General features: G+C 33.1%; 1 protein-coding gene and 1 pseudogene across 1 annotated transcript; one reads left to right on the top strand and one right to left on the bottom strand.

Moving 5' to 3' along the window:
- Positions 1-2178: 2178 nt before the first annotated feature.
- LOC132644586 (DELLA protein GAI1-like) lies at positions 2179-2800 on the bottom strand (annotated as a pseudogene).
- A 16297-nt stretch (positions 2801-19097) lies between these two features.
- LOC132598600 (auxin response factor 1) lies at positions 19098-26064 on the top strand. The gene is made up of 15 exons (XM_060311570.1): positions 19098-19381; positions 19931-20075; positions 20590-20708; positions 20937-21032; positions 21131-21187; positions 21300-21452; positions 21565-21649; positions 22073-22163; positions 22336-22500; positions 22869-22988; positions 23115-23190; positions 23639-23804; positions 23888-24336; positions 24648-24838; positions 25346-26064. Exons 2-15 carry the CDS (start codon positions 20030-20032, stop codon positions 25491-25493), a joined length of 1962 nt encoding a protein of 653 aa, XP_060167553.1. The 5' UTR covers positions 19098-19381; positions 19931-20029; the 3' UTR covers positions 25494-26064.
- Positions 26065-26407: the final 343 nt, after the last annotated feature.

The following is a 26407-nucleotide window of genomic DNA, read 5'->3' on the forward strand; positions in this document are numbered from 1 at the left end:
TAAACAGAAAAGTGTCAAATATACTCCTGTGCTCTCAGAAATGATTTAAATATAACTCTCATTATACTTTTGGTCCAAATATACGTCTGCCGTTATATTTTGGCACTGATATACCCCTCGTTTTAATAGAGGGACACGTGTCATCATCTTATTCACATGTTTTAAATATCCCCTAATTAATAAAAATACAACTCATAACCCGAATTCCAATTAAAATAGTCTCAAGCTCCGCTTAAGTTATGGGAAATTTAACAATGTAATGAAAACACTGTCATTGATTACAATTTAACTTATACAAGTGTATTAAAATGTGGAAAAATTAGCATACATATATTAAAAATACATGCATCAGACTTGGGAGTATCTAAAGAAACATGTTTTAAGAAGGGCAATTCCACAAAACAATACATGTAACATTATTCAATCGTGCACATTTTTTTTTTGTGTTATTATTCACTACACAATAATTCATGAATTCTAATTCCAATATAATTACCATGCAAACCAAACGATCCTCTAAACTGTTTTTTTTTAGAGAATCTAACTGCATACTACATGTTATTACACTTGTCAATTATATAAAAGATAAGCTAAAATAAAATTCAAAATAGCAGTGCTTACTCCGGTGCCTTCTTTTTTTTTTTTTTTTTTGGTTAAAACTCCGGTCCTTTATAGTTGCCATGTTTGGCTTTTACGTACCTTTTAAAAAACATCACTAGGAAGAGTTCTTTAGCTAATTTATCTTTGTTTATTTTTTAATTGTTAATCATATTAATGGATCTTCAAAAAATATTCACTTTATTTATGTGCTTTATCCGTCAATTCACGCGTATGTACTCTTGAAAATTCAAATTTCTATGCTATTATATGTATGTCACTTTCAAGAGCAATTAGTGTTAACGATAAAATGAGATATTTTAAAGATATTTCTATTTTAAAGATACTACATGTATACCCCTCAACTTTGTGATTATTAAGGTAATACATAAAAGACCATTTTTGATATGTGATGAGGTATTACTACTTGTTTTAGGATGGATTAAGGTACTACATAGACCATTTTTGCCAAAAGGATATATTTGCACTATTTCTGTAACGATAGGGGTATGTTTGCATCATTTGTGTAACAGCAAAATTATAAATGTATCACTTTTTTAACGAGAGGTATATATACTCTAAATCGCAAAGTTAAGGACATATTTACACTTTTGCTTTTTTAATAATAATTATTAATGATCATGACAGTTGACAAGTCAAAAATGACCCAAAAAAGTACCAACTTGTGAATTTTGAGACTCCCAAAAGGTCCCTTACAAAATTAAATCCGTGCAAGACTGTCCACAAAAATGTAGCGCCAAAAAAGAAAGACAACTAAAGATAGAGAATTCCATACTGGCCGGCAAAGTGGTACGTGGCAATTAACTACGGTCTAGAACTTTTTTTTTTTTTAGAAATATCTCAATATGAAAGAAAGCTACTTGCCTGTTCTTATTTAGCTGTAACCTGTATGTATATTCATCCCAGTAAACTCAGGATTTTAACCATGGTTAGTTTTTTGTCTGGGCTATTGTAGGTATAAAAAGTTACAAATGTACCCTTCCAACAAACACACAAAAGTTTTGTCTAGTTACTTTGGAAGTAGCTAAGGTTCTTCTAAAGTAAACCCAAACAAACATGTGGAGTTCATTTCATGGCTCTTCCATATTGGGCCACGCTTCTATACTTTCACTTCCATTATTGCTTCTCAAGGATCTCCATCCATTCTTGTCTCTTTTTGTTTTTTTATTTTTTTAATTTGTTAGTAATGTTTTATTTATTTATTTACTTTTTGTGGTTGGCTTCACTGTTTGAGTGGGCTATGCACTCAATTTCCCAACTATCGTGGGGCCCTTTTTCCCCATATCCTCGTTCTCCTATTAGTTCGACCCATTCCACTAAAGTTTTGACCAAAATGACAAAATTAGGTTCTTGCTAGTTATAATACCATTTCTACTAAATTCTGCTTAAATAATTTTATTGTGGTGGTTTGGAGGACAGACAAAAGGTACGTAAACTCCGCGGATGTATTAAATACAGAAAAGGGTCATATATATTCTTGTACTTTGAGAAAAGGTTAACATATGCCCTTCATTATATTTTTGGGCTAAATATACCTCTATTGACTAACAAACCACTAACGTTCCACTATTAACGACCAATTAGTTTCTAATCAAGATCAGCTAATGAGTTTGCAACAAAGCCTCTAAATTCGAATTCAACATTGATTGAATCTGACAATTCAGCTAATTTCCACCCAACTTCTTGTAAATGGTTGGTATTATCGTGTGATGGAGAACCAATTCTAGTTAATCTGAAAAATGGTGGACCACCTGGTCTTAATGCTAAAGCTTGTAAAAGAGCAGGCCATCGCATACCTTGTTTCATACTGAAATCAATAACGTGGACCTTAGTCTTGTTTGCAAAAGCTTCAAGAATGGCTTGATTAGCAGTGAAATGAGCAAATTTAAGGGAAGGGCAAGTCTCATAAAACTGCATTTGTAGTAGGTCGATGAGAGCAGAATCTTAGGGTTTGAAGGATACAATCTGTAAACTTTTCTAGTAAGAGCTTCAACAAAATATGTAGCGACTTTTTTCATAGCCCCAGCTTGTGAAACAGCTAAGAACCCAATTTGCTTCAACTAATCATGTTTTCTCGTTGAATTGCTTTAGCGCATGCCATTAATGTGTGCACTAGCCTTACGTCGTCTATGGAGGAAGGTAAGTTTGAGCTAAAATTAAAATTAAGACATATGGTAGTCATTGGTGTTAATCAGATTGATTAGAAACTAATTGGTCATTAATAGTGGTTTGTTAGACAAAAGGGGTATATTTAGCCCAAAAGTATAATGAAGGGCATATATAAACCTTTTCTCAAAGTACAGGGGTATATATGACCCTTTTCCGTATTAAATATATAGCAAATGTAACTATGAAACCTTATATAAGAGATTATGGAGGATGCATATTAAGTGTCACACCCCAAACTCGGTGAGGCGTGATTGGTACCCGGCACTCTACTGGGGCCGAGCGAATCAAACTGTAACTCGCATCATCTATGTCTCGATGGCAAAATAAGGCCAAGAAGGCCAATTATGAATATAATATCATGCATATGTATATATACAATGGGTCCACGATGCCGACATAACAACTGACAAAGCATGACTAAGCAGTATACAGGAAACTGTCTGCAAAGCCTCTAAAAACATGACCAAAGTACATAAGTCGGGACATGGCCCACTACAACAAAATATAATATTTAGCTACGAAAATAATAGCTACGGTGCAAAATTCGTCACTAATTATTCACTTTTCGTGACAAAATGTCACATTTTGTCCTTAAATACACGAGGCACATATTTTTAGTGACGAAACACAAAATTTCATAGCAAAGTTTTGTCCCCTAAAGTTTTCCTCCAAAAAATGAGTTGGCGCCATTTATTGAGTACTATTAGCCACGAATTTAAAGTTATCAGTGACACATTATTTTGTCATTAATGATGTACCCAATTTGTGACAGGCTGATTTTCGTCCTAAAATTAGTTAAATTTTGGAGACGAAAAACTTTTGTCGCAAAAACCGTGTTGATACATTAGCGACAAATTAAAATTTGTAGTTAATCATTGTAAGTTTTAGCTACAAATTTTTATGTTTAATTGTGACCTTAGTTTTTGTCACTAATAACATAAACAATTAGTGACAGACAATTTATTGTCTCTAATCAACATGCGACTTAGTGACAACAAAATTTTGTCACAAAATATGTAATGTGTTAAATAGCGACGATTTAAAAGTTGTAGTTGAATGATTTAACTATTGGCGACGAAAAATTTGTGTAGCTAAAATCAATGATCTTTGTTTACTATTGTTTATGGCGACAAGTTATCGATGTTCAAGTGTGTCCAGATAGCGAGCATTTTCAGAAAAACTAGGATATTTATGAAGAAATCAAAGCGGGGCGAAGAAAGGAGGAATGAGATGATGTTTCAAGTTGGAAAATCAGCCAAATTCAGGCGTCCCTACAACAAACATGATATTTAACTATGAAATTCTTAGCTACAACATAAAATTCGTCATTAAGTATATTTGTGACAAATCATTATTTGTCTTAGTGATGAATTTTAGCTACGACACAAAATTCGTCACTAATAATTCACTTTACGTGACAAAAATTGCATTTTGTATTTAAATACAAGAGCCACACATTTTTAGTGACGAAACACAAGATTTCGTAGCAAATGTTTTGTCCACTAAAATTTCCCACCAAAAAATGAGTAGGCGTCATTTATTGAGTAACATTAACCACAAATTTTAAGTCATCGGTGACACATTATTTTGTCACTAAAAGTTTACCCAATTTGTGACAAATCATTATTTGTCTTAAAATTAATTAAATTTTAGGCGCGAAAAAGTTTCGTCACAAAAATATGTTGTTACAATAACGACAAACTATATAGTTTGTAGTTAAACTATTTAGCCACAAAATTTTATATTTAATTGTGTCATTTACTTTTGTAACTAATAATATAAACAATTATTGACACATATGTTATCGTCTCTAATTGACCTGTGAGTTAGTGACAACAAAGTTTTGTCACGAAATATGCAATGTCTTAAATAGCGATGACTTAAAATTTATAGTTAAATAATTCTACTATTTGCTACGAAAAAAATTCGTAGCTAAATATGATATGATCTTTGACGGTGATTGTTTATGATTATAAGTAACAACTTCAAATACTTTTTCAAGTGCTCTTCATAGAAAACATCCGGACGAAATCACAAAATGATGCGGTAGCGCCCAACACTATATCTTGTATATGTTAAGGCAAGTGTCAATGCAAATATAAAACATAATGTGAGTCAGGACGTGATTCCGCAAAGAGAAATTATACGAAGATAATGTCAACTTCCAAGCCTATGCTTTTCAAAGGTGCTAAATGTTTGTCGTTTTTTATTAACTATTTACCGCCAACATGAATTTTTTTTTTCAGAAAAAAAAATGAAAGAAATTAACCATCCAAAGGCTCTCCACTTTTTTTTTTTTTAATTAAATTGTTAAACTTCTTGAATGTTAAACAGAGAAATAATTATTTATAAAAGTTAAGAATATGTTCTTATTAATTTTTGTGCTATTTTGTCATTTCATTTGGGAAATATACCCTAATATGTATTATACTTCTTTACATAATTAATATATCTATTTTGTTTATATAAATTAATTACATATTATTTCCTAAAATACATAACGTATCTAGTAATTTGAAAATCAAATCATTTCAAGAAATAGGTGTCTAATTGTGTATGTATTCAAAATTTTCAATTTATAATCATTTACGGCTTAATTACTATATTTACTCTATTCATTATATATATATATATATATATATATATATATATATATATATATATATATATATATATATATATATATATATATATATATATATATATATATGTTAAGTTCAAGAAGCTTAATTCTGCACTTGTGAGATTACACTAGGTATATTATTGTTTTGGTTTCTCACTCGGTGTCTAGTACCCGCTTTAGAATCCTGCTAAATTTAGATTCGCGTCGGGAAGTCTCACGTTGAGGGGCAAAACGCTCCCTAACAACGGTGTCTCCATACCCAAGGGGACTCAAACCCGAGACCATAACAGGATGAAGGAGGACTTACCACAACCCTTGTTGGTATTACACTTGGTATGTTGTTGCTGTTGGAAGTTCAAGAAGCTTAATTAATTAATTAACTACTTAATTTATCTCAATTTGATTGATTTTTAAATTATATTTCGAAATTATTTTAATTTACAAAAAATTGATTTTGATTTCTATAAAAATTGGCTATTGAGCAACAATTTGGTTACAATTAAAATGAAAGAATCACGATTTAAATTACAATTGTAACCATATTTAACGCCTGAACATTTTGCTGATTCGCCAATTTTTCTCATTGTAGAGGCCTCAAATTAGTCAATCCGTGTGTGCCACGTAGCCTCGCACGTGGGATTTTACTTCTCATTATTAACTACTTAATTTATACTGGGTATGTTGTTGTTGTAAGTTCGAGAAGCTGAATTAATTAATTTAATACGTAATTTATCTCAATTTGATGGATTTTTAAATTATATTTCGAAATTATTTTAATTTACAAAGAATTGATTTTGATTTCTATACAAATTGGCTATTGAGCAACAATTTGGTTACAATTGAAATGAAAGAATCACGATTTAAATTACAATTGTAACCATATTTAACGCCTGAACATTTAGCTGATTCACCAATTTTTCTCATTGCAGAGGCCTCAAATTATTCAATCCGTGTGTGCCACGTAGACTGGCACGCGGGATTTTACTTTCTCATTATTAACTACTTAATTTATACTGGGTATGTTGTTGTTGTTGTAAGTTCGAGAAGCTGAATTAATTAATTTACTACTTAATTTATCTCAATTTGATTGATTTTTAAATTATATTTCGAAATTATTTTAATTTACAAAGAATTGATTTTGATTTCTATACAAATTGGCTATTGAGCAACAATTTGGTTACAATTGAAATGAAAGAATCACGATTTAAATTACAATTGTAACCATATTTAACGCCTGAACATTTAGCTGATTCGCCAATTTTTCTCATTGCAGAGGCCTCAAATTAGCCAATCCGTGTGTGCCATGTAGCTTGGCACGCGGGATTGTACTTTCTTACTATTAATCTGGGCCATCCAAATTTGATCCAACGGGAGTCTCTTCCTTTTTTTTTTATTCTTATATATATAATTAATGATCACCGTCTGATCATTTGATCATACAGTCATGTTTTATTTAGACACTTAATATATAAAGCTTTTTCCATTTTTCTTGTGTCTGAGGAACACTTTGAGTGTGTACAATCTTTTACTACGACATGAGCCTCGTTCATAATCGAACATACAAGAGTTTTTATTTTTAAATTTCTATTAAGTAATTTAATATAAGAATTTGGTGGGTTATCATATTAATAGCCAAATAGTTAAATCGATTTTTTAATTTTTCTTTTCATTTTTACAATTCTAGTATGTATTATATGATTTATTTATGTTTGATTCCCATTGTTAAATTAATGGTGACTTAATTAACTCAATTTGGAAGAAAAAAACACAAAATCAATAACTTGGGACATGAAGCATAATATGCTCTTAAACAAAAAAGAATTACACAATTTGGTGGTACGTATGTAGGACCTTGATTACCCCTTTAGTATTAGTTGGAGATAAATATTAATGAGTGTAGTCTGTAGAGGGAGGGAGAGATAATCGTAGAATTAGGAGAAAAATTTGGGCCAACCACTTCTCCACTCCCTATGTTTATGGAATAATCTATCCCACCACTTACCTTCACATGATACAACTCTCTTCAAAGTTCAAACTCAGATTCCCACCCAAAAAAATAGGTAGCAATGTCTTTGGCTCAGTAACATAAAAAAGAAAACTGTCTTTTGGCGCATTTTATTTTAAGTTTTTAGCTCCAAATGAATTTTAGAATGACCACCATTTATATGAGAATACAAATGAAAAAAATTACATTGCAAAGTGAAGCCTCCTAAAGAAAGAGCAGGTATGCATTTGAGGAGATCAAACATGTGTAATATTATCTAATTCATTCGTTACTATTTTGAATAAGATTAAACATATATTATTTGAGGAGATCACATGTGTAATATTATCTAATTCATTCGTTACTATTTTCTGCTTAACGTCTTATGAATGTTAGGTGCGTGTTGAGTATCAAGAAGTCTCCTAATGTAAAAGTTGAGTATTCCTTAACTTTAAAGAAATGCGGAAGTTGAGTTTTTAGAAGAAGGGAAGCCTATTAAGGTAATAGTTTTGTGTGTGAATGCACATTTCAAAGTTAATAACTAATCAGTTCTACATGTTATTGTAAGTTTATAATCTCTTTTAGCATCGGGTTGCATTAAACTTTATGTTTATATTTTTCTCATTCATTTTCTTTTCCAAATTTCTATTACTCTTTATGACTAATTAAAACTCTATATTTTTAACAATTAAGAAGACCTCGTAGTTTACCAATTATATTTTGTTTAGGTTATGAAATCATAAGTATAAAATCTAATCAAATCTTATTTTTACCCTTCTCTTATATGAAAGTGAGATTGTATCAAGACCTACTTCAAGTATACCTCGGTTAAACTTCCATATTCGACATATTTTACTTTCTTACGCCTTTTTATTTTTATTTAAAAAGCTTGTAATGAGATATGTATTATCTCAATAAAACTTTGGTTCTTAATTGTATGGGTGAAAACTTCTGTATAAATGCAAGTGCAATGTAAGTTTTCATCGTAAAACGTTTACATGCATTAACAATTATTTTATCTTTAAATATGAAAAAACTTATCATTTTTAAGAATTCTCAAATTAATAGAAAACAATATAAATACAAATTATAAATATCGCCGCTATGAATTTAAGCGTCATCAAATATTTGTAATTAGTGACAAAAAACATTTATCATTGAAGGCTTAATTTATAGCGACAACTAGATTATTCTTCTCAAGACAATCACATTTTCGTCACAGGACTTTATTTCGTCATAGATTGACTATATTTAGTGACAAAAACAACGTTTGTCCCAGAACTGTCTTCTTATTGACTACAAATTAACTTTGTATTGTATGACAATTCTAATTGTCCCTAATGATTATAATTTGTAGTGACAAAATTATTTGTCGCTAAAAGCAATATTTTTAGCGACGAGATGATAGTTTTAGCTACAAAATTGTAAACCATTTTTATAAAAGCAAAGTCGTCACTAATTTATATATTTAGGGACAAAATAATTTTTTGTGTATAAAAAGTAGTCTTTAGTGACAAAATTATGTTTGTTCAACCACGAAATACACATTATTTTAGAGACAATAGATTTCGTCACTAGTTAAACTAAATAGTTAGTAACAAGGTAATTTCGTCGGTATTAATGACCTTTTTAGCGACAAAAACACACAATCAACCACAATTTTTATACTTTTTTTGACGAACAAGTTCGTCATAAATAGTATGCATTTAAGGACGAAATTATTTTTTGTAGCTAATAAACTTTATTTAGCGACGAAACACTAAATTGTCTTTGTATACTATTAGCGACCCATGTTTAGGGACGAATGTTTGACGATTTTTTTTTCGTCACAATTTTTTTTTTTTTTTTGTGACGAAATATGAATTTTAAGTGACAAAATAGTTTTATCACTGATAATCAAATTTGTTGTAGTGGCCCCCGACATACCGATAACGCAAAAATACATACACAAACCCAGACTCGGCAATGCTCCAGGAAGAAGTGGAGTTTACCAATCTAAACTGGTACCTGGAGGCAGCCTACTGTGGAGGGTCCTCGCCTCATTTGTCTGCTCCTGCGGGCATGAACGCAGCGTCCACAAACAAAAGGACGTCAGTACAAATAATGTACCGAGTATGTAAGACGGAAAGCGTAACATAATAAACCTATACTGCAAATAAAAAGGATAAGAATCAACCTGGCACTTCTGACTTACCAATGAGAATCTAGTATGCATATCTCTCTATACTCTCATATATTTAACTACATCTATGTACAATACTGTGTCTCTAACTTACTTATCGTCCTGCTGCTAACTACCCAACTAATCAGTGGTAACTGTCCTACCGGCCGTAGCATGGTGGTAACTACCCAACCAGCTATAGCATGGTGGTAAATACATATCGGCCATAGCTCGGCGGTAATAACTACCCAACTGGCTACAGACCAGTGGTAAATATGAATGCATGTGCTGCAGAACGTGCAGCCCGATCCAAATACCCCCTATAGGCACCCTTTATAGACTTCTAGTACTCATTCTTTACCTATTAGCTTCTAAGCGCTTCTCATGGTCATCACTTATCTGTTAATGCCTACATGATCACATAAGACTTGTAAGCATATTTCTGAGCCATTAGGACTTCTTCCCGATTAACTAAACCTCAAACAAATCCTAAGATACATCATAAACCTCTCTTCTAGAATTAAATACCTCATTAGGGGTCTTCTACTAGCTCACTATTCATGCCTTGCAAAGCATTCCTTAAGAACACATTTCTAAATTCATCGGAGTGACGTAAGGTCGGTAAACCTCCGATTTCCATTATGGAGCTAACATCATTGGCATATCTCACCTTGAAGGAATAGCAATCATAAGGTGAGACCAACATCAGTAACATTTTAAGAAGATCAAGAATGTAAGCTTCTAGCATTTCTATGAGAGGAATCGTTATAGACATCATTTGTAAAAGTTCGTAACAATAAGATCATGCCTTAAGAAAAAAAAGGGACAGCCTTAACATACCCTGTCGTCTCCTTACTACTTAACGCTTATCCTCCCGAACTTGTAAATCTACATTCAAGATGATTTTCACCAAGGTTAAGTCGTTGAAACGCTTATAAGATCAAACTACTTCAATTGGTAAGCTAGCAAAAATTGGACAACATTTCCCCTATATCATCTACTTCCTCCAGTTTCCAAAACAACTCCCAAACATCAATAACAACGTCAACAACGACATAATCAAGATACTACATGACAAACATATACAAATACATCCGAAACTTCCTTCGAAAATCAGTCCATAGGCCAACAACATCAACATATCAAACTACGACCTTTATGCCACATTTTCCTTTACCTTAAACCATTAAAATCCTCCAAAAACAACTTAATATCAAAGTCAAGATGAAGAACATATCTTATACTTGAATAAATTCAACTCACACAACTTGCTTCAAAACTAAACTCACCACAACATCACGTAGAAGCAAGAACAATCACTTTCCACGGACTAGTTTAGCGTAATCTTGTTGGATCCTTAATCTAATAGGCTATAAGTGCTTAGGGGATTTGTTGAGAGGTTTCTAGAACTCTTGGAAGTGTAGAATGATGAAAAAATGAGGTGGATGGGGGTATTTATCCCCCTTTAAAGTCGGCTCCACCGACTTCAACTTTAGCCTTCGCATTCGCGAAGAAGCTTCTGACGGCCAATTTTGAAACGTCAATAACTTTCTACTCCGATGTGATATCAACGAACGGTTTGTTGCATTGGAAAAAAGACTCGCTGAACTTTAGTTTACATAGGTTATGGATTCCGTTACTCCTCGTATTCTAGAATATATGCCTCTCTAAAGCTGACCCAAAATTTCTCTCCAAAATTCTGCCAGATTTTTCCAAAATTTCGACAAACTTATTTTCTTCAATTTGCTTGATCCCGGAACCTTTAGATACTTGCTTAGCACTTGTTAAGAGTATTCCTTAACCTTATAAGGGTTCCATGACCTCTCCGAGCTTACGTTAGTTTACTCACAACGCAAACGACGCGAAAATTTTCGAGGTGTAATATTAAGATAGGTGGCTAGTTAATTGAACGTAGTTTCACTTACCCTTCCATACTATAGTTGCAGTACTAATCTTGTAGTTTCTTGTTCTTCGATTTCTGCCATTATCCGTTATTTCTTGTATTACGATTGTACTATTATTTTTGTTGTAGTTGTTGTTCCTTTCTAATAATGTTTTGTCATGCTATATTTAGCTAGCGTTTGACCATAAATTTCCATTTTTTTTTTTTGAATAACTTGATTTGGGTGAAGTTTTTTAAGTTTTGAAAATGTGTTTGTCCATAGTTTTTCAAAACATATTTCACTTTTTGTTTTGGAAAACATGAAACATTACTGATACCCATGAGTTCTAAAAACTATCAAGAATACTAAACCATACAAAACATACATACTTGTTAATCCCAAATTATGCAGAACATGATATTTTAATAACAATTGCTAATAACACACTTACTAGTTACTACAATTCAAATTACAATACAAAGATCAATTAGTTGGTTGAGCATGGGTTTTCCATAATGGAAGTCTCAGGTTCGAAGCCCCCTGCCTACATCAGCCAGGGGATTTGCCTTATGGGTCAAGCTCGTTGCACGGGGCTTGCCTAGTGTGGATTATCTCTTCTGTGTGGTTTACAGGCTATTACACAAGAGCGGGGATTACCCTACGTACCCGAATGGTAGCGGATGCGGGTTCCCTTGTCATATATAAAAAAAGGATCCATCAGTGCAAGAAAAAAAAAATAACAATAGTAACTAGCTATTATTTAATATAATCTTTCCAAATTGTACGAACAATCTCTTCACGACGAGCATGCATTTTCAAATCAGATGACCGAGGAACATGGTATATAGAGTTGGTTGAGTCATAAATAGATGGTGCCTTTTATAAAATACAAAAAGTTTGGAGGAATTTTTAAAGTTTTCAAAAGGACAAAACATAGATCTTGGGCCAAAAATAGATTTTGAGTCAGAATTTGAGATTTGTTTTTAAAATCTGTCAAAATTTTATGGCCAAACAAAAATTTGAACACAAATCTTCAAAATATGGTCCCAAAATCTATGGCCAAACAGGAGCTTAGTATTTTGTCATGACTTTTTTACTTCCGTACTGATATGTTTTTCTTGAGCTGAGGGTCTATCGGAAACTATCTCTCTACTTCCCAAGGTAGGGGTAAGATCTGCGTACACACTACTCTCCTCATACTTTACTTGTGCGATTATACTAGATATGTTGTTGATGAACTTTTGTCACAAATTATTGTAAGATCATGAATTGTTATTGTTAATTTTCAAATGTCGTATTACGAATAAAAATAAAAAGACTTGTCAGTCTACAAATTTACTAATCAATGAAGATATGAGGGGTTGCTCCGATGATAAGCATCTTCCACCTCCATAAGTTCGAGCCACTAAGGAAGCGAAGAGGGGAAGCTTCTAGGGAGAGTTACCAAAAAAAAAAAAAAACAATCGATCAAATTCGATCTGAGCCTGATAACGACGACGTGAGGGTGCCATAATTTCCCAACTTTTAAAGTTAATATAGAAGTGTCTTTTTATACATATAAAACCCAACAAATTCTTCTCTCTCGTTCAACGTGGGACAATATCCCTTCATTTTCCTTTTATGATCCAAAAACCCAACACATTACAACACATAACATGTATTGTATTGTAAATGTACTTTATACTTTACCTTAGAAGTTTTGTAACCCCATAAACTCACCTAATAGTCACAATGGAAAGAGAGTTGTAAGCAAAAGGGTACTTGCTTAAATTGGCGCTTCAGGAGCGTGCGTGCATGTTAACATCGATAAAAAAGAGTTATATATATATATATATGTTAAATAAAGTGAACGAGTCAAATATACCCCTTTACTTTAGTTTATTGGCTAACTTTGTCTTCTGTTAGTCAAAGTAGTCAAATATACCCCTCCATTAGCTGAAGTATACACATATATCCTTGAATGGATGGAAATCCCCAAATCAGCCAAATTACCCATTTAACTAAAATTACCTATGCCCCATAAGTTATACCAGACCCGACCCCAAAAAAAAAAAAAAAGCTACATGAATTAACTTGTAAAACTGCAAAGATATTCGATTAATCTCCTATTACAAGACAAATAATTTCTTCTGTCGTTTCTTCTTAACATAATACTATGCAAATTTATGCTTAGAAATTAAGAAAAACAAGTAAAGCTAAAATTTAAAAACATGTAACACCAGTAGTAATAACCACAAACGTACTCAATTAATCACACTATTACTCGATAATATTTTTTTCTTCTTAACATCGCAAAATTCTGCTAAAACATTAGAATACACACACTTGCAAACCAATAAAAGATACATAAATTTCATTTTTACAGATATATAAACAAAAATGAAACGATGATTAAAACTGATAAATTATCTGCAATTGAAAACATTCAATGTGATGATGAAATTAGCTTCGACAGAGTAAATAGTTTTTTTTTTAGTTTAAAAATAAAATAAAACATACACTACAAATTAGTGCTTAGAAATTAAGAAAAATAAGTAAAGATAAAATTAAACAACACATAACACTACGATAATATTCTTCTTCTTAATTAGCATAGCAAATATTGCTTAAATTTAAGAAAACATGATCACTTGCATTTTTTTTAAAGCTACATTTTTTTTAGGTGTGGGGGAAAATTATTTTTTGGGTTGGGTCGGGTCTAACTTATGGGGCATGGGTAATTTTAGTTAAATGGTTAATTTTAGCTAATTTGGGAATTTCCATCCATTCAAGGGTATATATGTATACTTTGACCAACAGAGAGGTATATTTGACTACTTTGGCTAACGGGGGGGGGGGGGGGGGGGGGGGGGGGAAAGTTAACCAATAAACTAAAGTCAATGGGTATATTTGACCCTTTTTACAACTTAATATAAGCGAGGATGTGATGGTTTTGTCGTCCTCACATCCTCACAGCATCATGTAGAATTCTTACACGTGGCTGCTTTGATTTGTCCTTGCATAGTTTCATTTGCTTATTTTTGCTCTCATTATTAGTGAAGACCGCTTCCACGTGGGCATGTATAATTGATGTGTTGTGTGGTTGTTTCAAAAATCTCTTCTTGTTGCTTATTAGTCTATCCCTTTGATCTGTATTATATGTTGTTTTAACTTTTATATTTAATTTAAAATAATTAATTACTTATATAATCAAGCATGTATTATTATTTTTCCATATTTTGATAAGTGAATAATTTCAAAAGCAAGAAATGGTATTAAATTGATAGTATTTAATTAAGGATTAATATAGTCAAAAGATTTCTTACTTTCTAGGGGTGAGTAATTTCTGAAAGGGTGTGCCCAAGCTAAAAACACCATATAATGTGAATTCGAGGAAGTACCTTTTAAATTATTTGTCCTTAGAAGGGTAAAATTTAGGTAATTTGTGAGCCAAATTTTCTTTTTTCAACTAAAACATTTATTAGGTTTTATTTTAAACGTCTAACATGTTGCATCTTTAGTGAGATTGCATGTGCTTACAAATACAAAAAAGTAAAAAATTATTGGATGGTGTTGTATAATGTTGAAGATGAAGGTAGGATTACCATTCAAAATCAAATTATATTCATTATCTCTTCTTTGATTAACTAAAACTAATTATATGAAGAATGAATTAAGGTCGTTCCTTGAATTTCGTCTAAAAGTAAGGTTATTTTATGTTTCGCCTCGAAACATAAAATAAATGAGTGAAAATTTAATAAATATTAAAAGATATCTATTTCTATCTATAAATAAAAATCGCATTCTCACAAAATCATAAAAATACTAAATGATATTCGTCCAGTTTTAATTATCATGCTCTATCATGTTTATAGAATATAGAATCACTTGCGTCCCTTTGATATTTGCGAATGTTTCTTACCAAACTTGCTTCCTCATAAATAATTTAAAAATTATCTAATTATATGATGAAGAAACTTTAATAATTATGAAAACTTATCAATAAAATATATTTAACCTACAATTACATTAAATTAATTATATAATAGACAAGTATAACATAAATTATACTTATTAGATAAAATTTAATAAGTAGGTCCCTTAAATAAATGAAGGCCAAATAATAGGTGCGCAATTTCAAGTCAAAATGCAATTGTATTACGTGATTGCTTCATCTGTCCAACTATTAGAGTACACGTATTTTCTCGTGTCAAAAATAGATATAAGTCAGAAGCATATTATACATGTGTTAGAAACACATCTTGCTTGCTTGGTACAACGAAAATCTTGCTCGGTTGTAGATTAAAACAAAAGGGAACGGTTGTAGGGGATGGCAACTCATATCATACTGAAATGGGAATTGACTAATCAGGAGAAAGGACAATAAATGAGGGGACTGAGATGTCATTAAACCACACAATATGTGACATTAATGTCAAATCCCACTCAAGCCATCATCAATAATGAAACACACCCACACAATTAAGCAATTAAATAGTAAACCATTAATTAATTAAAAGCAACCTGTCAGATTAACTTAATTAATCCAATTAATTAAAGTATCTAAGGAAAAGAAAAAATCGCCAATTCCCAATAGAGTTTGTTTTAACGCGCGTGGACACTGGAGAGGAAACCTGTTGGCGTTTCGGGGCACGCTATTCTTCTCTGTTTCTTATTTATTTATTATATTATATTATTATTTATTTCTTCCTCTACCCACCCCCCTACCCGGCCCAAATCAAAAGATCGGATCTAATTATGAGTGCAAATGAATCCATTCTTTTGACTTCATTTATACATTAATCAATATCACATCAAATATTTTTTCAGTCTAATAAAGCAGTTAAAATCCAATATATACATTTTTGTTTAAAGAGAAATATTCTTTTTATTTTTTATTCCCCTTAGCCTCTTCCTTTTTCCCGATTCCCTTAGCCTCTTTTCTTCCCCTCGATTCCCTTCTCGTTGACATTTTTGGGTAAAAGGAAACTACATATAACACATCGAGAGGCAAAAATAAAATAAAATTTATGAGTTCAGAATTTCAATTAGTTTAAGTTATTGAGATCTCAGTTAATAATTCACACATATTCAATTAAATTCTTAAGACAAATATAAAATTTGAACTGAAGGGGTTTGATTGAACCGATAAATTCTAGGCTAGCTCTACCTGCACAGGCCTTAGTATTTTCTTGACATGTCTTATATTATCAGACTATAAAAGCTCTAAAAGTTAATTTACATCCCAATGAATTTTGATGGGTAATTATTTGGTATTATTGTATTTGTGCGAGAAAATAGACCTCTAATAAATTAATTAAAATAGATAAAAATTGGTTCGAACACTATCCTAAAATTATAAATTTTATTGTTTTTAACCGACATAGCTATAATTGTTTGTGGTGGCAGTTGATCTATACTCGACATATAATGAATGTATAATAAAATTATAATCAGTGCACACTGGTTAAAATCACATTAATTTGATCCTAAAATTAGAAATTTTATTGTTTTTAGCCAACCGCTAAACCAACATGGCTATAATTGTTAGTAGTGGCGGTCTATCTATACTCGACATACAACAAATGTATAATAAATTAATAATAAGTGCACACTGGTTAAAATCTCATTGATTTGATCCTAAAATTAGAAATTTTATTGTTTTTAGCCAACTGCTCAACCGACATAGCTATAATTGTTTGTAGTGGCGGTCCATCTATACTTGACATACATCGAATGTATAATAAAATTATATTAAGTGCACACTAGTTAAAGTCACATTGATTTGATCCTAAAATTAGAAATTTTATTGTTTCTAGCCAACCTCTAAACTGAAATAGCTATCATTGTTAGTAGTGATGGTCTGTTTATACTCGACATACAACGATTGTATAATAAATTAAGTGCACACTGGTAAAAATCAAATTGATTTGATCCTAAAATTAAAATTTTTATTATTTTTAGCCAACCGCTAAACCGACATAGCTATATTTGTTTGTAGTGGCGGTCGATATATACTCAAATCAGTGCACACTGTCAAAATCACATTGATTTGATCCTAAAATTAGAAATTTTATTATTTTTAGCTAACCGCTAAACTGACAGGGCATAATTGTTAGTAGAGGCGGTTTGTCTATACTCGAAATACAATGAATGTATAATAAATTAATAATCAGTGCACATTGGTTAAAATCGAATTGATTAGATCCTAAAGTTAGAAATTTTATTGTTTTTAGCCAATGCTAAACCGACATAGCTATAATTGTTTGTAGTAGTGGTAAATATATACTCAACATACAACGAATGTATAATAAAATTATAACAGTGCACACTGGTTAAAATCACACTGATTTGATCCTAAAATTAGAAATTTTATTGTTTTTAGGCAACCGCTAAACCGACATAGCGATAATTGTTTATAGTGATGGTCGATCTATACTCGACATGCAACAAATCTTGATAATCAGTACACACCGGTTAAAATCACATTGATTTGCCTAAATTAGAAATTTTACTGTTTTTGGCCAACCGCTAAACCGACACAATAGCGATCTATACTCGACATACAACAAACGTATAATAAATTTATAATCAATGCAGAATGGTTAAAGTCACGTTTATTTGCACTGCATAACAGTTAAATTTCTAAAATAAAAAAATAACTTCTTATTATGAACTTTGCTTCGCTATTGTGTAATGTAATAATTTCCTAAAAGATAATTCTTAAGTAAATTATTAAATTTGTCTTTACAGTCACAAGGAATTACCGAGTGTAGCATTAATCGTTTGTTTTTATTTTGACTGTTCTACAGTAATAGCACTCCTTCCGTCAACTTTTACTTGTCTACTATGAACTTTGCACATTTTTTAGAAATACTCCTCTGTCTCGTAATAAATGTCATCTTAGCTATACTTTTTTGTTCCATAATAAGTGTCACTTTAGAATATCAATGCATATATTGAATAGTTTTTTCCATCTTTGCCCTAGGATAAAAAATGATAATTTTTTTTATTCAAGGCCCAAAGTTGGATTCACAATGTCAAATTTTGAGTTAACGTGACAATGAAAGTTTTGGTCTATGAAAGATAAGATTCGTAAGAGGCAAAAGAAATAGTAGTACTTTAAATGATGATGGGTGGATTCCCAATATCAAAAGATGAACTACTTGTACATGCTCTAATCATCAATTTTTTTTTTATTTTTTATTTTTTATATAAGGATAATTTGGTAAACTTTGCACTTCATCATTGATTTTTTAATATGCGTGTTTTTAGCTAAGGTAACATTTATTATGGGATGGAGAGAGTAAATAATAATTGGTATATAATTTTAATGGATTTAAAATTATTTGCAATAAGAAATTAATGCCAAAAGTAAAACAGAAAAAATAAATAATTTTTTTCTTGATATGTGAATGTGAACAAGTAAAAATGAAAATTTATGGAAAAAGTGAAAAAGTAAAATTGAACGGAGGAAGTAATATTTTTGATTTATATTTGCAAAATCTCGAAATCAAATGCGCATTGTTTAGCCCCTGTTATTATTGCTGCTGTTCAAAGTCTAACTTGCTTGACGGTTGACACCGCTGCTCCACACAGTCCAACATATCAACCCAAAAAAGAAAAAGTAGAAAAGAATTAAATAGAAAAAAAAAAGTATGTACATATATACAGATTGCGTGAATATTTGTAGAAAGAGAAACAAAAGGAGCACTGTCGGCTTCAACCAGGCAAAAAACCAATCACCATTTTCTCTCTCTTCCTCCATTATAGCTTTACTCTCTCTTGTGAACATAAAACCCTAACTTCAGCTCTGTTTTTGTTCAACTAATCGATCTATTTATACTTGGAGCTTTCTTCTGTGAAGTTTTTAAGCTTTTTTTGAGTGTGTCGTGCATGGAAATGAACGTTTTTTCAGCGGATTATGATGAGATATTGTGAAATCGAGGTGAATTCTTTTTAAGGTAAGCTTTTTGTCTGCTTTGAATTCTGATTTTGCCTTTTTGATTCTTTTTTTTCAAGAAAAAACTCGCTAACCTTTGAATTTCCATATGGTGAGTGGTTTCTGTATAGATATATGAATTTTAGTTGTTAGTGTTTGTTTTGCTTTGGTTTAGATCTAGGAGTTGTCTTAAGTGTTTCGATCTGTAATTAATTTCCAGTTTTTTGAGTATAACTTGTTAGTTTTTTTTTTTTTTAATGTTTTCCTCTTTGTGAGCAGTTGATGTGTGTTTTCTATATCAGTCTTCACTTGTGTTGTATGAATTGGTGAACACAAAGTCTCTTCTTGAGCTCTAAAATCACCATTTTTTGGGATCTAATTAGGGCTTTACCTTATGCCTTTGTAATTTTTCAATTTGGGTAATCTTATGTTTTACTGTAAAAGGGGCTCTAATATATACATAGCAGGTGTTTGTGCCCAATTGTTTTTAAGTTAAGCATATTATTTGAGGTCATAATCTTCATTTGTTCACTATTACTTGGTGTATTCTGATTCTTGTGGGTTTTGGCAGTTGGATCTGATTAATTTTGCTGGGAATTCTTCGAGAGGTATAATCGTCTGAAGACACAGATAATCACTAAAGGGTTGGTGACTTCAAATTGATTTTCTTATGGCACACCTTGCTGCAAATCACATCGGTGGCGGGGTTCATCAAGGTTTGAGTTATTTCCTCTTTCAATTCCGATACTGTTATGTTAATAAATAAAATACTTCTAGTAGTTTGTGCTTATATAGATATTGCTGACTTGTTTTTCCAAATTCATGTACTATGATGCATCTATTGGGGATCAATGAACTCATCAAGCTGATAAGCTACCTGTAAATGTTACTGATTTAAAAAAAAAAAAAGAAGCTACCTGTAAATGTTGGTTTTTCTTGTACCTATTTATCTTCCTCAACTGACATAACCAGTTATATGCAAGTTCAATTGAATTAGTCCTCACTGTGGCTTGCTTTATATTAGTTTTTCATTTGTTCATGTTGCTTAGTAATGTTTTTATAATATGCACATAATGCTATCCCTGTATGCTTCTTCCTTAATACATTAACACTGATTGCACTTGTATGTCGTTTGTATGCTAGTAGCCAATTCCTGTGCTATCACACTGTGTAGTCCAATAAATGTGTTACTTGTAAAAGTGAAAGTAACATTGTTTGATCTTTCTGTAGGGTCTGGTCCAAATGAGGCATTATACAAGGAACTCTGGCATGCCTGTGCTGGACCTCTTGTAACAGTTCCTCGTGAAGGGGAAAGAGTTTATTATTTTCCACAGGGTCACATGGAACAGGTATTTTTCATTTTTCTCTCTTCTTTTATCTTTTCAGGTCTTATGTGCACTTTCTAATTTTATCGCGCAAACGTGTACGATATATAAAACCTCAATCATAGTGTGATGTTTCATTATGTTTTTTCGTTGCATTTCTACAACAGTTTCATCAAACAGACGTTTGATATCTGGTGATGCTTTTCTGTCTCTAACTCATTATGATTCTATATGATTGCAATCTGTTTCCAGCTTGAAGCATCGACGCACCAGGGATTAGACCAACAGCTTCCTTCTTTCGATTTGCCGGCTAAAATTTTATGTAAAGTGATGAATGTTCATCTTCGGGTAAGTGCCATCATGTTTTTTTTTTTTTTTAAAATAAATAAATTAGTTCTCCCTTCCTATGTTTGAATTATGGTAATAAGTACCATTATTGTTTTTAGGCCGAGTCCGAGACAGATGAGGTGTATGCACAGATAACTCTGTTTCCCGAAGAAGATGTGAGTGTCACACTTTAAATCTTTGAGGTTCTTTATTTGTCATATGACAATTCCAAAACATGCATTTTTTTCTTAACATCCTGCATTCTCCTTTTGTCTTCTGTGGATTTAGCAAAGCGAGATCACAAGCCCTGATCCTCCTGTCGCTGAACCTCAAAAATGCACTGTCCATTCGTTTTGCAAGACCCTTACTGCATCTGATACTAGCACCCATGGTGGGTTCTCTGTGCTTCGGAGGCATGCAGATGAATGTTTGCCTCCACTGGTAAGCTTGTATTTCATAATTATGCCTTGTCTTGGCTTCACCCTTCTGAACTCCTCTACCTATAGCTATTTATTCTTCTTATTGGTAGCTTAATTTCTTGCTACATGTTCAGGATATGTCTCAACAGCCACCGTGGCAGGAATTGGTCGCGAGTGATCTGCATGGCAATGAATGGCACTTTCGCCACATTTTTCGAGGTGATAAGTCAATTATTTTGCTTTGTTTCCTGTGGTTGTCATAACTTGGACTGCAGATTAAAGTTATTGTTGAGTTGTGTCGGTAGAGTTGTTCGTAGATGGAGTGAGGAGGGGAAGGAGAACTTCTTCTTTCAATCTAGTGGGTGAAACTTCCGTTAGGGTGTGGTGTCCGAGTGGGAGATATGACTGTTTGTTGGTCAGTTCGTAGTAGGAGTCAGACCAGAGATCATTATTTTGTTTTATTTCCGTCGGAAAATGGGTCTTTATCTTTGCTGTGCTGCATTTTTCTTCGTATTCCAATCAGATTTAAGACCTCTACTGTGTATAACTCGTGTTTTGTTGTTTTAGAGTGGAAAACCTAAAGTTATGATATACTGACTCTTTAATCATTATTTTCGTAATGAATGTTGTCTCCATGTTCAGGTCAACCGAGGCGCCACTTGCTCACAACTGGGTGGAGTGTCTTTGTCAGTGCAAAGAAATTGGTTGCTGGAGATGCTTTCATCTTTCTCAGGCAAGTTTATGAGTAACATATCCAGCCATATTTTTGTCTTAAAAAATAAAAAATAAAAAAATTAAAAAATAAAAAAATAAATATCCAGCCATATTTTACTGGAAGTGTCATTTACTTTGTTTTATAAAATTTCTCTTCCATAACCCTTGCATCGTTTCATTTATCTCTGCAGGGGAGAGAATGGGGAGCTTCGAGTTGGTGTTAGGAGACTCATGAGACAGCTAAATAATATGCCATCTTCTGTTATTTCAAGTCACAGTATGCATCTGGGTGTTCTTGCAACTGCTTCTCATGCTATCTCGACTGGGACCCTCTTCTCGGTGTTCTATAAGCCTAGGTAGTTTTTCTCTCCATTTTATTGGATGGAGCTTCCTGTCTCGATGTGTCAATTTTTCTGCAAGGCTTATTGTTGGTTTCCTGTTCTATGAAACGCGATGCTAGTCTGATTTCACTGAGACTGGCTATACCAGAATTTGCTTGTAGTAATTATTTGTTCAGCGAGCATTATTTTATTTGCAGGCTGGTATAATATTAGCAAGCAGGAATAGTGACTGACCTGAGCTTTTAAGAGACTAGAGTAGTATGCATGTTGTGATACTTGGTTCTTATTGCTTGGCAGTCATTTCAATTTCTTTCCTTGCTTCTGAATCTAGATTCTTTTACTTTCCCTGTGGATTTAACTGGTACTAAAACTGCTGTTTTCAGGACTAGTCAGTCAGAATTTATTGTCAGTGTTAACAAATATCTTGAAGCACGAAATCACAAGCTTTCTGTTGGGATGAGGTTTAAGATGAGATTTGAGGGCGAGGAAGTTCCAGAAAGAAGGTAAAACATCCGAATATAATAGCTAGCTTTTAGGTCTTAGAGATCTGTATTACATTCAGCCAAATTACTTGAAGGACTATTGGGCTCAAACTCAATTAACCCTTGGCTACTTTGTCTGTTTTATAGGTTCAGTGGAACAATTGTTGGTGTTGGTGATAACACATCTTCTAGATGGCCTGATTCTGAATGGAGATCCTTGAAGGTATTCTACTTTTTTTTTTGTATTTTTTGTATTTCCACGAGTGACCATTCAAGCTTGCTGTTAATGGTCATTTTAGGCCTCTTTGTGATCTTGTTTTGGTTGATGAATGCTGTTTAGAGGTCGTGAAATTTACTCTTCCCAACCCACTCTCTTTTTGAGCTGTTGCCCACTAAACAACATTCTATGTTCTTGTTTATGTTGGCCCAGAGAAAGGATAGCAACCCCTCTAGTTTTTAAGTATTCGGTAGCTCTACACGTAATGTTATTGTATTCTGCGATATCTACTTAGATTTTACTGCAATGTGGTTTACTATGGATTATAGAATTTTGCACATGGAGTTGTCACCTGTTGCTGTAACCGTTGTTTTTACCTTTCTTCCCATTTTCTTTGCCACATATCCTGTAGACAATAGTTTACAAATCCACTTTATGCATTTGACTCGTTCAGGTTCACTGGGATGAACCGTCGTCAATTTTGCGTCCAGATAGGGTTTCACCATGGGAAATGGAGCCGCTTGTCACAGCAGCGCCTACAAACACCCAGCCTCCTCAAAGAAATAAGCGTGCTCGACCGCCGGTTTTACCCGCGCCGGTGCAAGAACTTCCCGCTTTAGGTCTGGAATCTTTCTCCAGTGCTGTATTATTGTTTCTTCTAATGTAATAACACACATTCTCATTGACAACTCTCATTTTGTAGGAATGTGGAAGTCTCCTGTTGATTCTCCCTCATCATTCTCATACTGTGATCCATCTCGTGGGCGAGATCTCTACCCTTCACCCAAACTTTCTTCTGCCGCAAAGGGTCTGGGGTATGGTGAGAACGGTTCCATGGCTCTTTCCACCAAATCGATGTTCTGGTCAAGTCAATCGGAGACATGTACAGAGTCTGTTGCACCTGCTAGTGAAAAGAGACTGGCTAATGGATATAGGTTATTCGGAATTGAGTTGATGGATCGTCCAACCATAGACGAAAATTCATCAGTTGCTATGCCGAGTGCTGTAATGGAGGATCAGCCAGCTGATGTTGATTCTGACCGAAACTCAGATCCATCAAATCCAATTCCTTCAGTAAGTTGTGAGCTTGAGAAGTCGTGCCTGAGGTCTCCCCACGAGTCTCAAAGCAAACAGATCCGGAGTTGCACGAAGGTACTCTAACCTTGGTCTATTACTGTTTTGAATTCGTTCTTTCACAAGCAAATGATTATCTGGACTATATTTTTTCAGTGCAGTGATTTAGTATTGTCAATACATATAGATTAAATGTTAACCAACAGCTAGCTCCTAGCTTGAGTTATGACACTAGCTTAAAAAGAGTTGGGTGTATAAAGATTTTCCCACCTGTAGAAGCCTACTACAGTTGCATCGCTTATTGCCTTTCTGGTGAAGTAGTAGACCTGTTTTGTGGGGCCTTTGTTTTGCCAAATTGATTGACATGAGATTCTTGGTATTCTTCTTAGGTGCATATGCAAGGGAAAGCAGTTGGGAGGGCAGTTGATCTCACAAGATTACATAGGTACGAAGATCTGCTTAAGAAATTGGAAGAGATGTTTGAGATTGAAGGTGAACTTCGTGGATCAACCAAGAAATGGCAGGTAGTCTACACAGATGATGAGGACGACATGATGATGGTTGGAGATGATCCATGGCAGTAAGTCTGACAACCTTGGTTATGTTCCACTGTTCTATTTTTCATTACTATATTGTGCTTAAACATTCAATATTCCTTGCATAGAGATAGCTACTTGCATTTTCTGAGTAATATGGATTATAGACAATAATCAATTGTCTTTCATAATCCAATACACACAAAATTGATTTTTGGAGAATTATTTTTGTGGTTCTGTTATGTCTTCGGGAGCACAGTTTTGACTAGCTGTCAGTTTCTTAGAGTTGGTTAATACTTGATCAGTAATTTGTCCAGTGACAAGTCAGGTTATCACAGAGATAAAGGACAGTAAAAGATGATTGAAAACTGTACAGTAGTTTTCCTGTTAATATCTTTTTCAGAAACATCATTTCCTCACTGTGAGAAAAGAAAGAAACGGAAATGGCCTTTCATTCTTGAATTAGTTTTATAAAGTATCTAAACGAGATAAAGTTTCCTTATGTCCTACTGACTTCGATTCATTTGGTGCAATGGAAATGTGGTATATAGTGAATTCTGCAGCATGGCTAGAAAAATTTTCGTCTATACAACTGAGGAAGCGAAGAGACTTTCACCAAAGATAAAACTTCCTGTCGAAGACGTGAAGCCAGGCAAACCAGTTTCAGATGCAACTGTTAGCAACGAGGAGAAGGCATAGGAAGTGGGTCCAGTTACTTAATACCTATAATTTGTAGAGGAGTGGGGAAAGATGGATCTGACATCAGTCATAGTTTTGGTTTTTTTTGGATGTGCAAGTGATGCCGTGCGTGACAATTAGCCCATACTGGCATGGCTGATTCAGTTAAGGATGCTGGGCTGGCAAGACAAAAAAGGTCGGCTTTTCATTTTTTTTAAATGAAAGTATTCCTTCATCTGGCAGAATCTCCATCCTAGTATTATCTTATTGTTATGATTTCGTCAAGAAAGGGGAATCTTATAATGCTTGCTTGTTTGGACCTCAGATAGACGGGAAAAGTTTGTCTGCACCCATCTCTAATGGGGAGATGTGGAGAGATACTTGCTTTACTTTCTGTTGCATTTCTTTTTCTGTTTGGGCCTTTTTAAGGCTTTTTGTTTAAATATGAAGTCATGTCATGACAAAGATGGCTTCTGTATATATTATTATAAAAAAAATAGCCTTTGCAATTACATTCGGGCTCTGATGAATTATCATTTGTATTTAGGTATCTTTTTCATGATATAGTACTATAATATTTTATTCCAAAGTATTCCTTCATCTGGCAGAATCTATTGATTAAATAATATATAAAGCAATGTCCTCGACATTTCTCTTTCATATCTCTTCTACATGGCACAACGAGGTTCTACATATTTAAATGACGCCAGCATGTACACCTTTTATTGACAAAAGAGCTCGTCAAGGTCAAATCAACGTGTCATGTTGAGTGTTGCAATTGGCTTCAAAGTAGACTTATTGGAAGCGTTAAAGGTTCGGTCAAGGAAAATATTATTATAACTAAGATACATGAATCGAAACGCATGGAAAAGTAAATACTTTGTTTCAATATATATGAACTTATGTTTTTATTAGTTCATGTAAAGAATGATCTC

Source organism: Lycium barbarum, chromosome 6 (genome assembly GCF_019175385.1).
Source record: "Lycium barbarum isolate Lr01 chromosome 6, ASM1917538v2, whole genome shotgun sequence".
Taxonomy (NCBI): Eukaryota; Viridiplantae; Streptophyta; class Magnoliopsida; order Solanales; family Solanaceae; genus Lycium; species Lycium barbarum.

What these genes read in the sequence shown, in the direction of transcription:
- LOC132598600 (XM_060311570.1), top strand. Translation starts at nt 20,030, where the DNA reads ATGGCACACCTTGCTGCAAATCACATCGGTGGCGGGGTTCATCAAG. An exon ending in CGGTGGCGGGGTTCATCAAG is followed by an intron (nt 20,076 to 20,589) that starts GTTTGAGTTATT and finishes ATCTTTCTGTAG; the next exon opens with GGTCTGGTCCAAATGAGGCA. An exon ending in CTTTCGCCACATTTTTCGAG is followed by an intron (nt 21,650 to 22,072) that starts GTGATAAGTCAA and finishes CTCCATGTTCAG; the next exon opens with GTCAACCGAGGCGCCACTTG.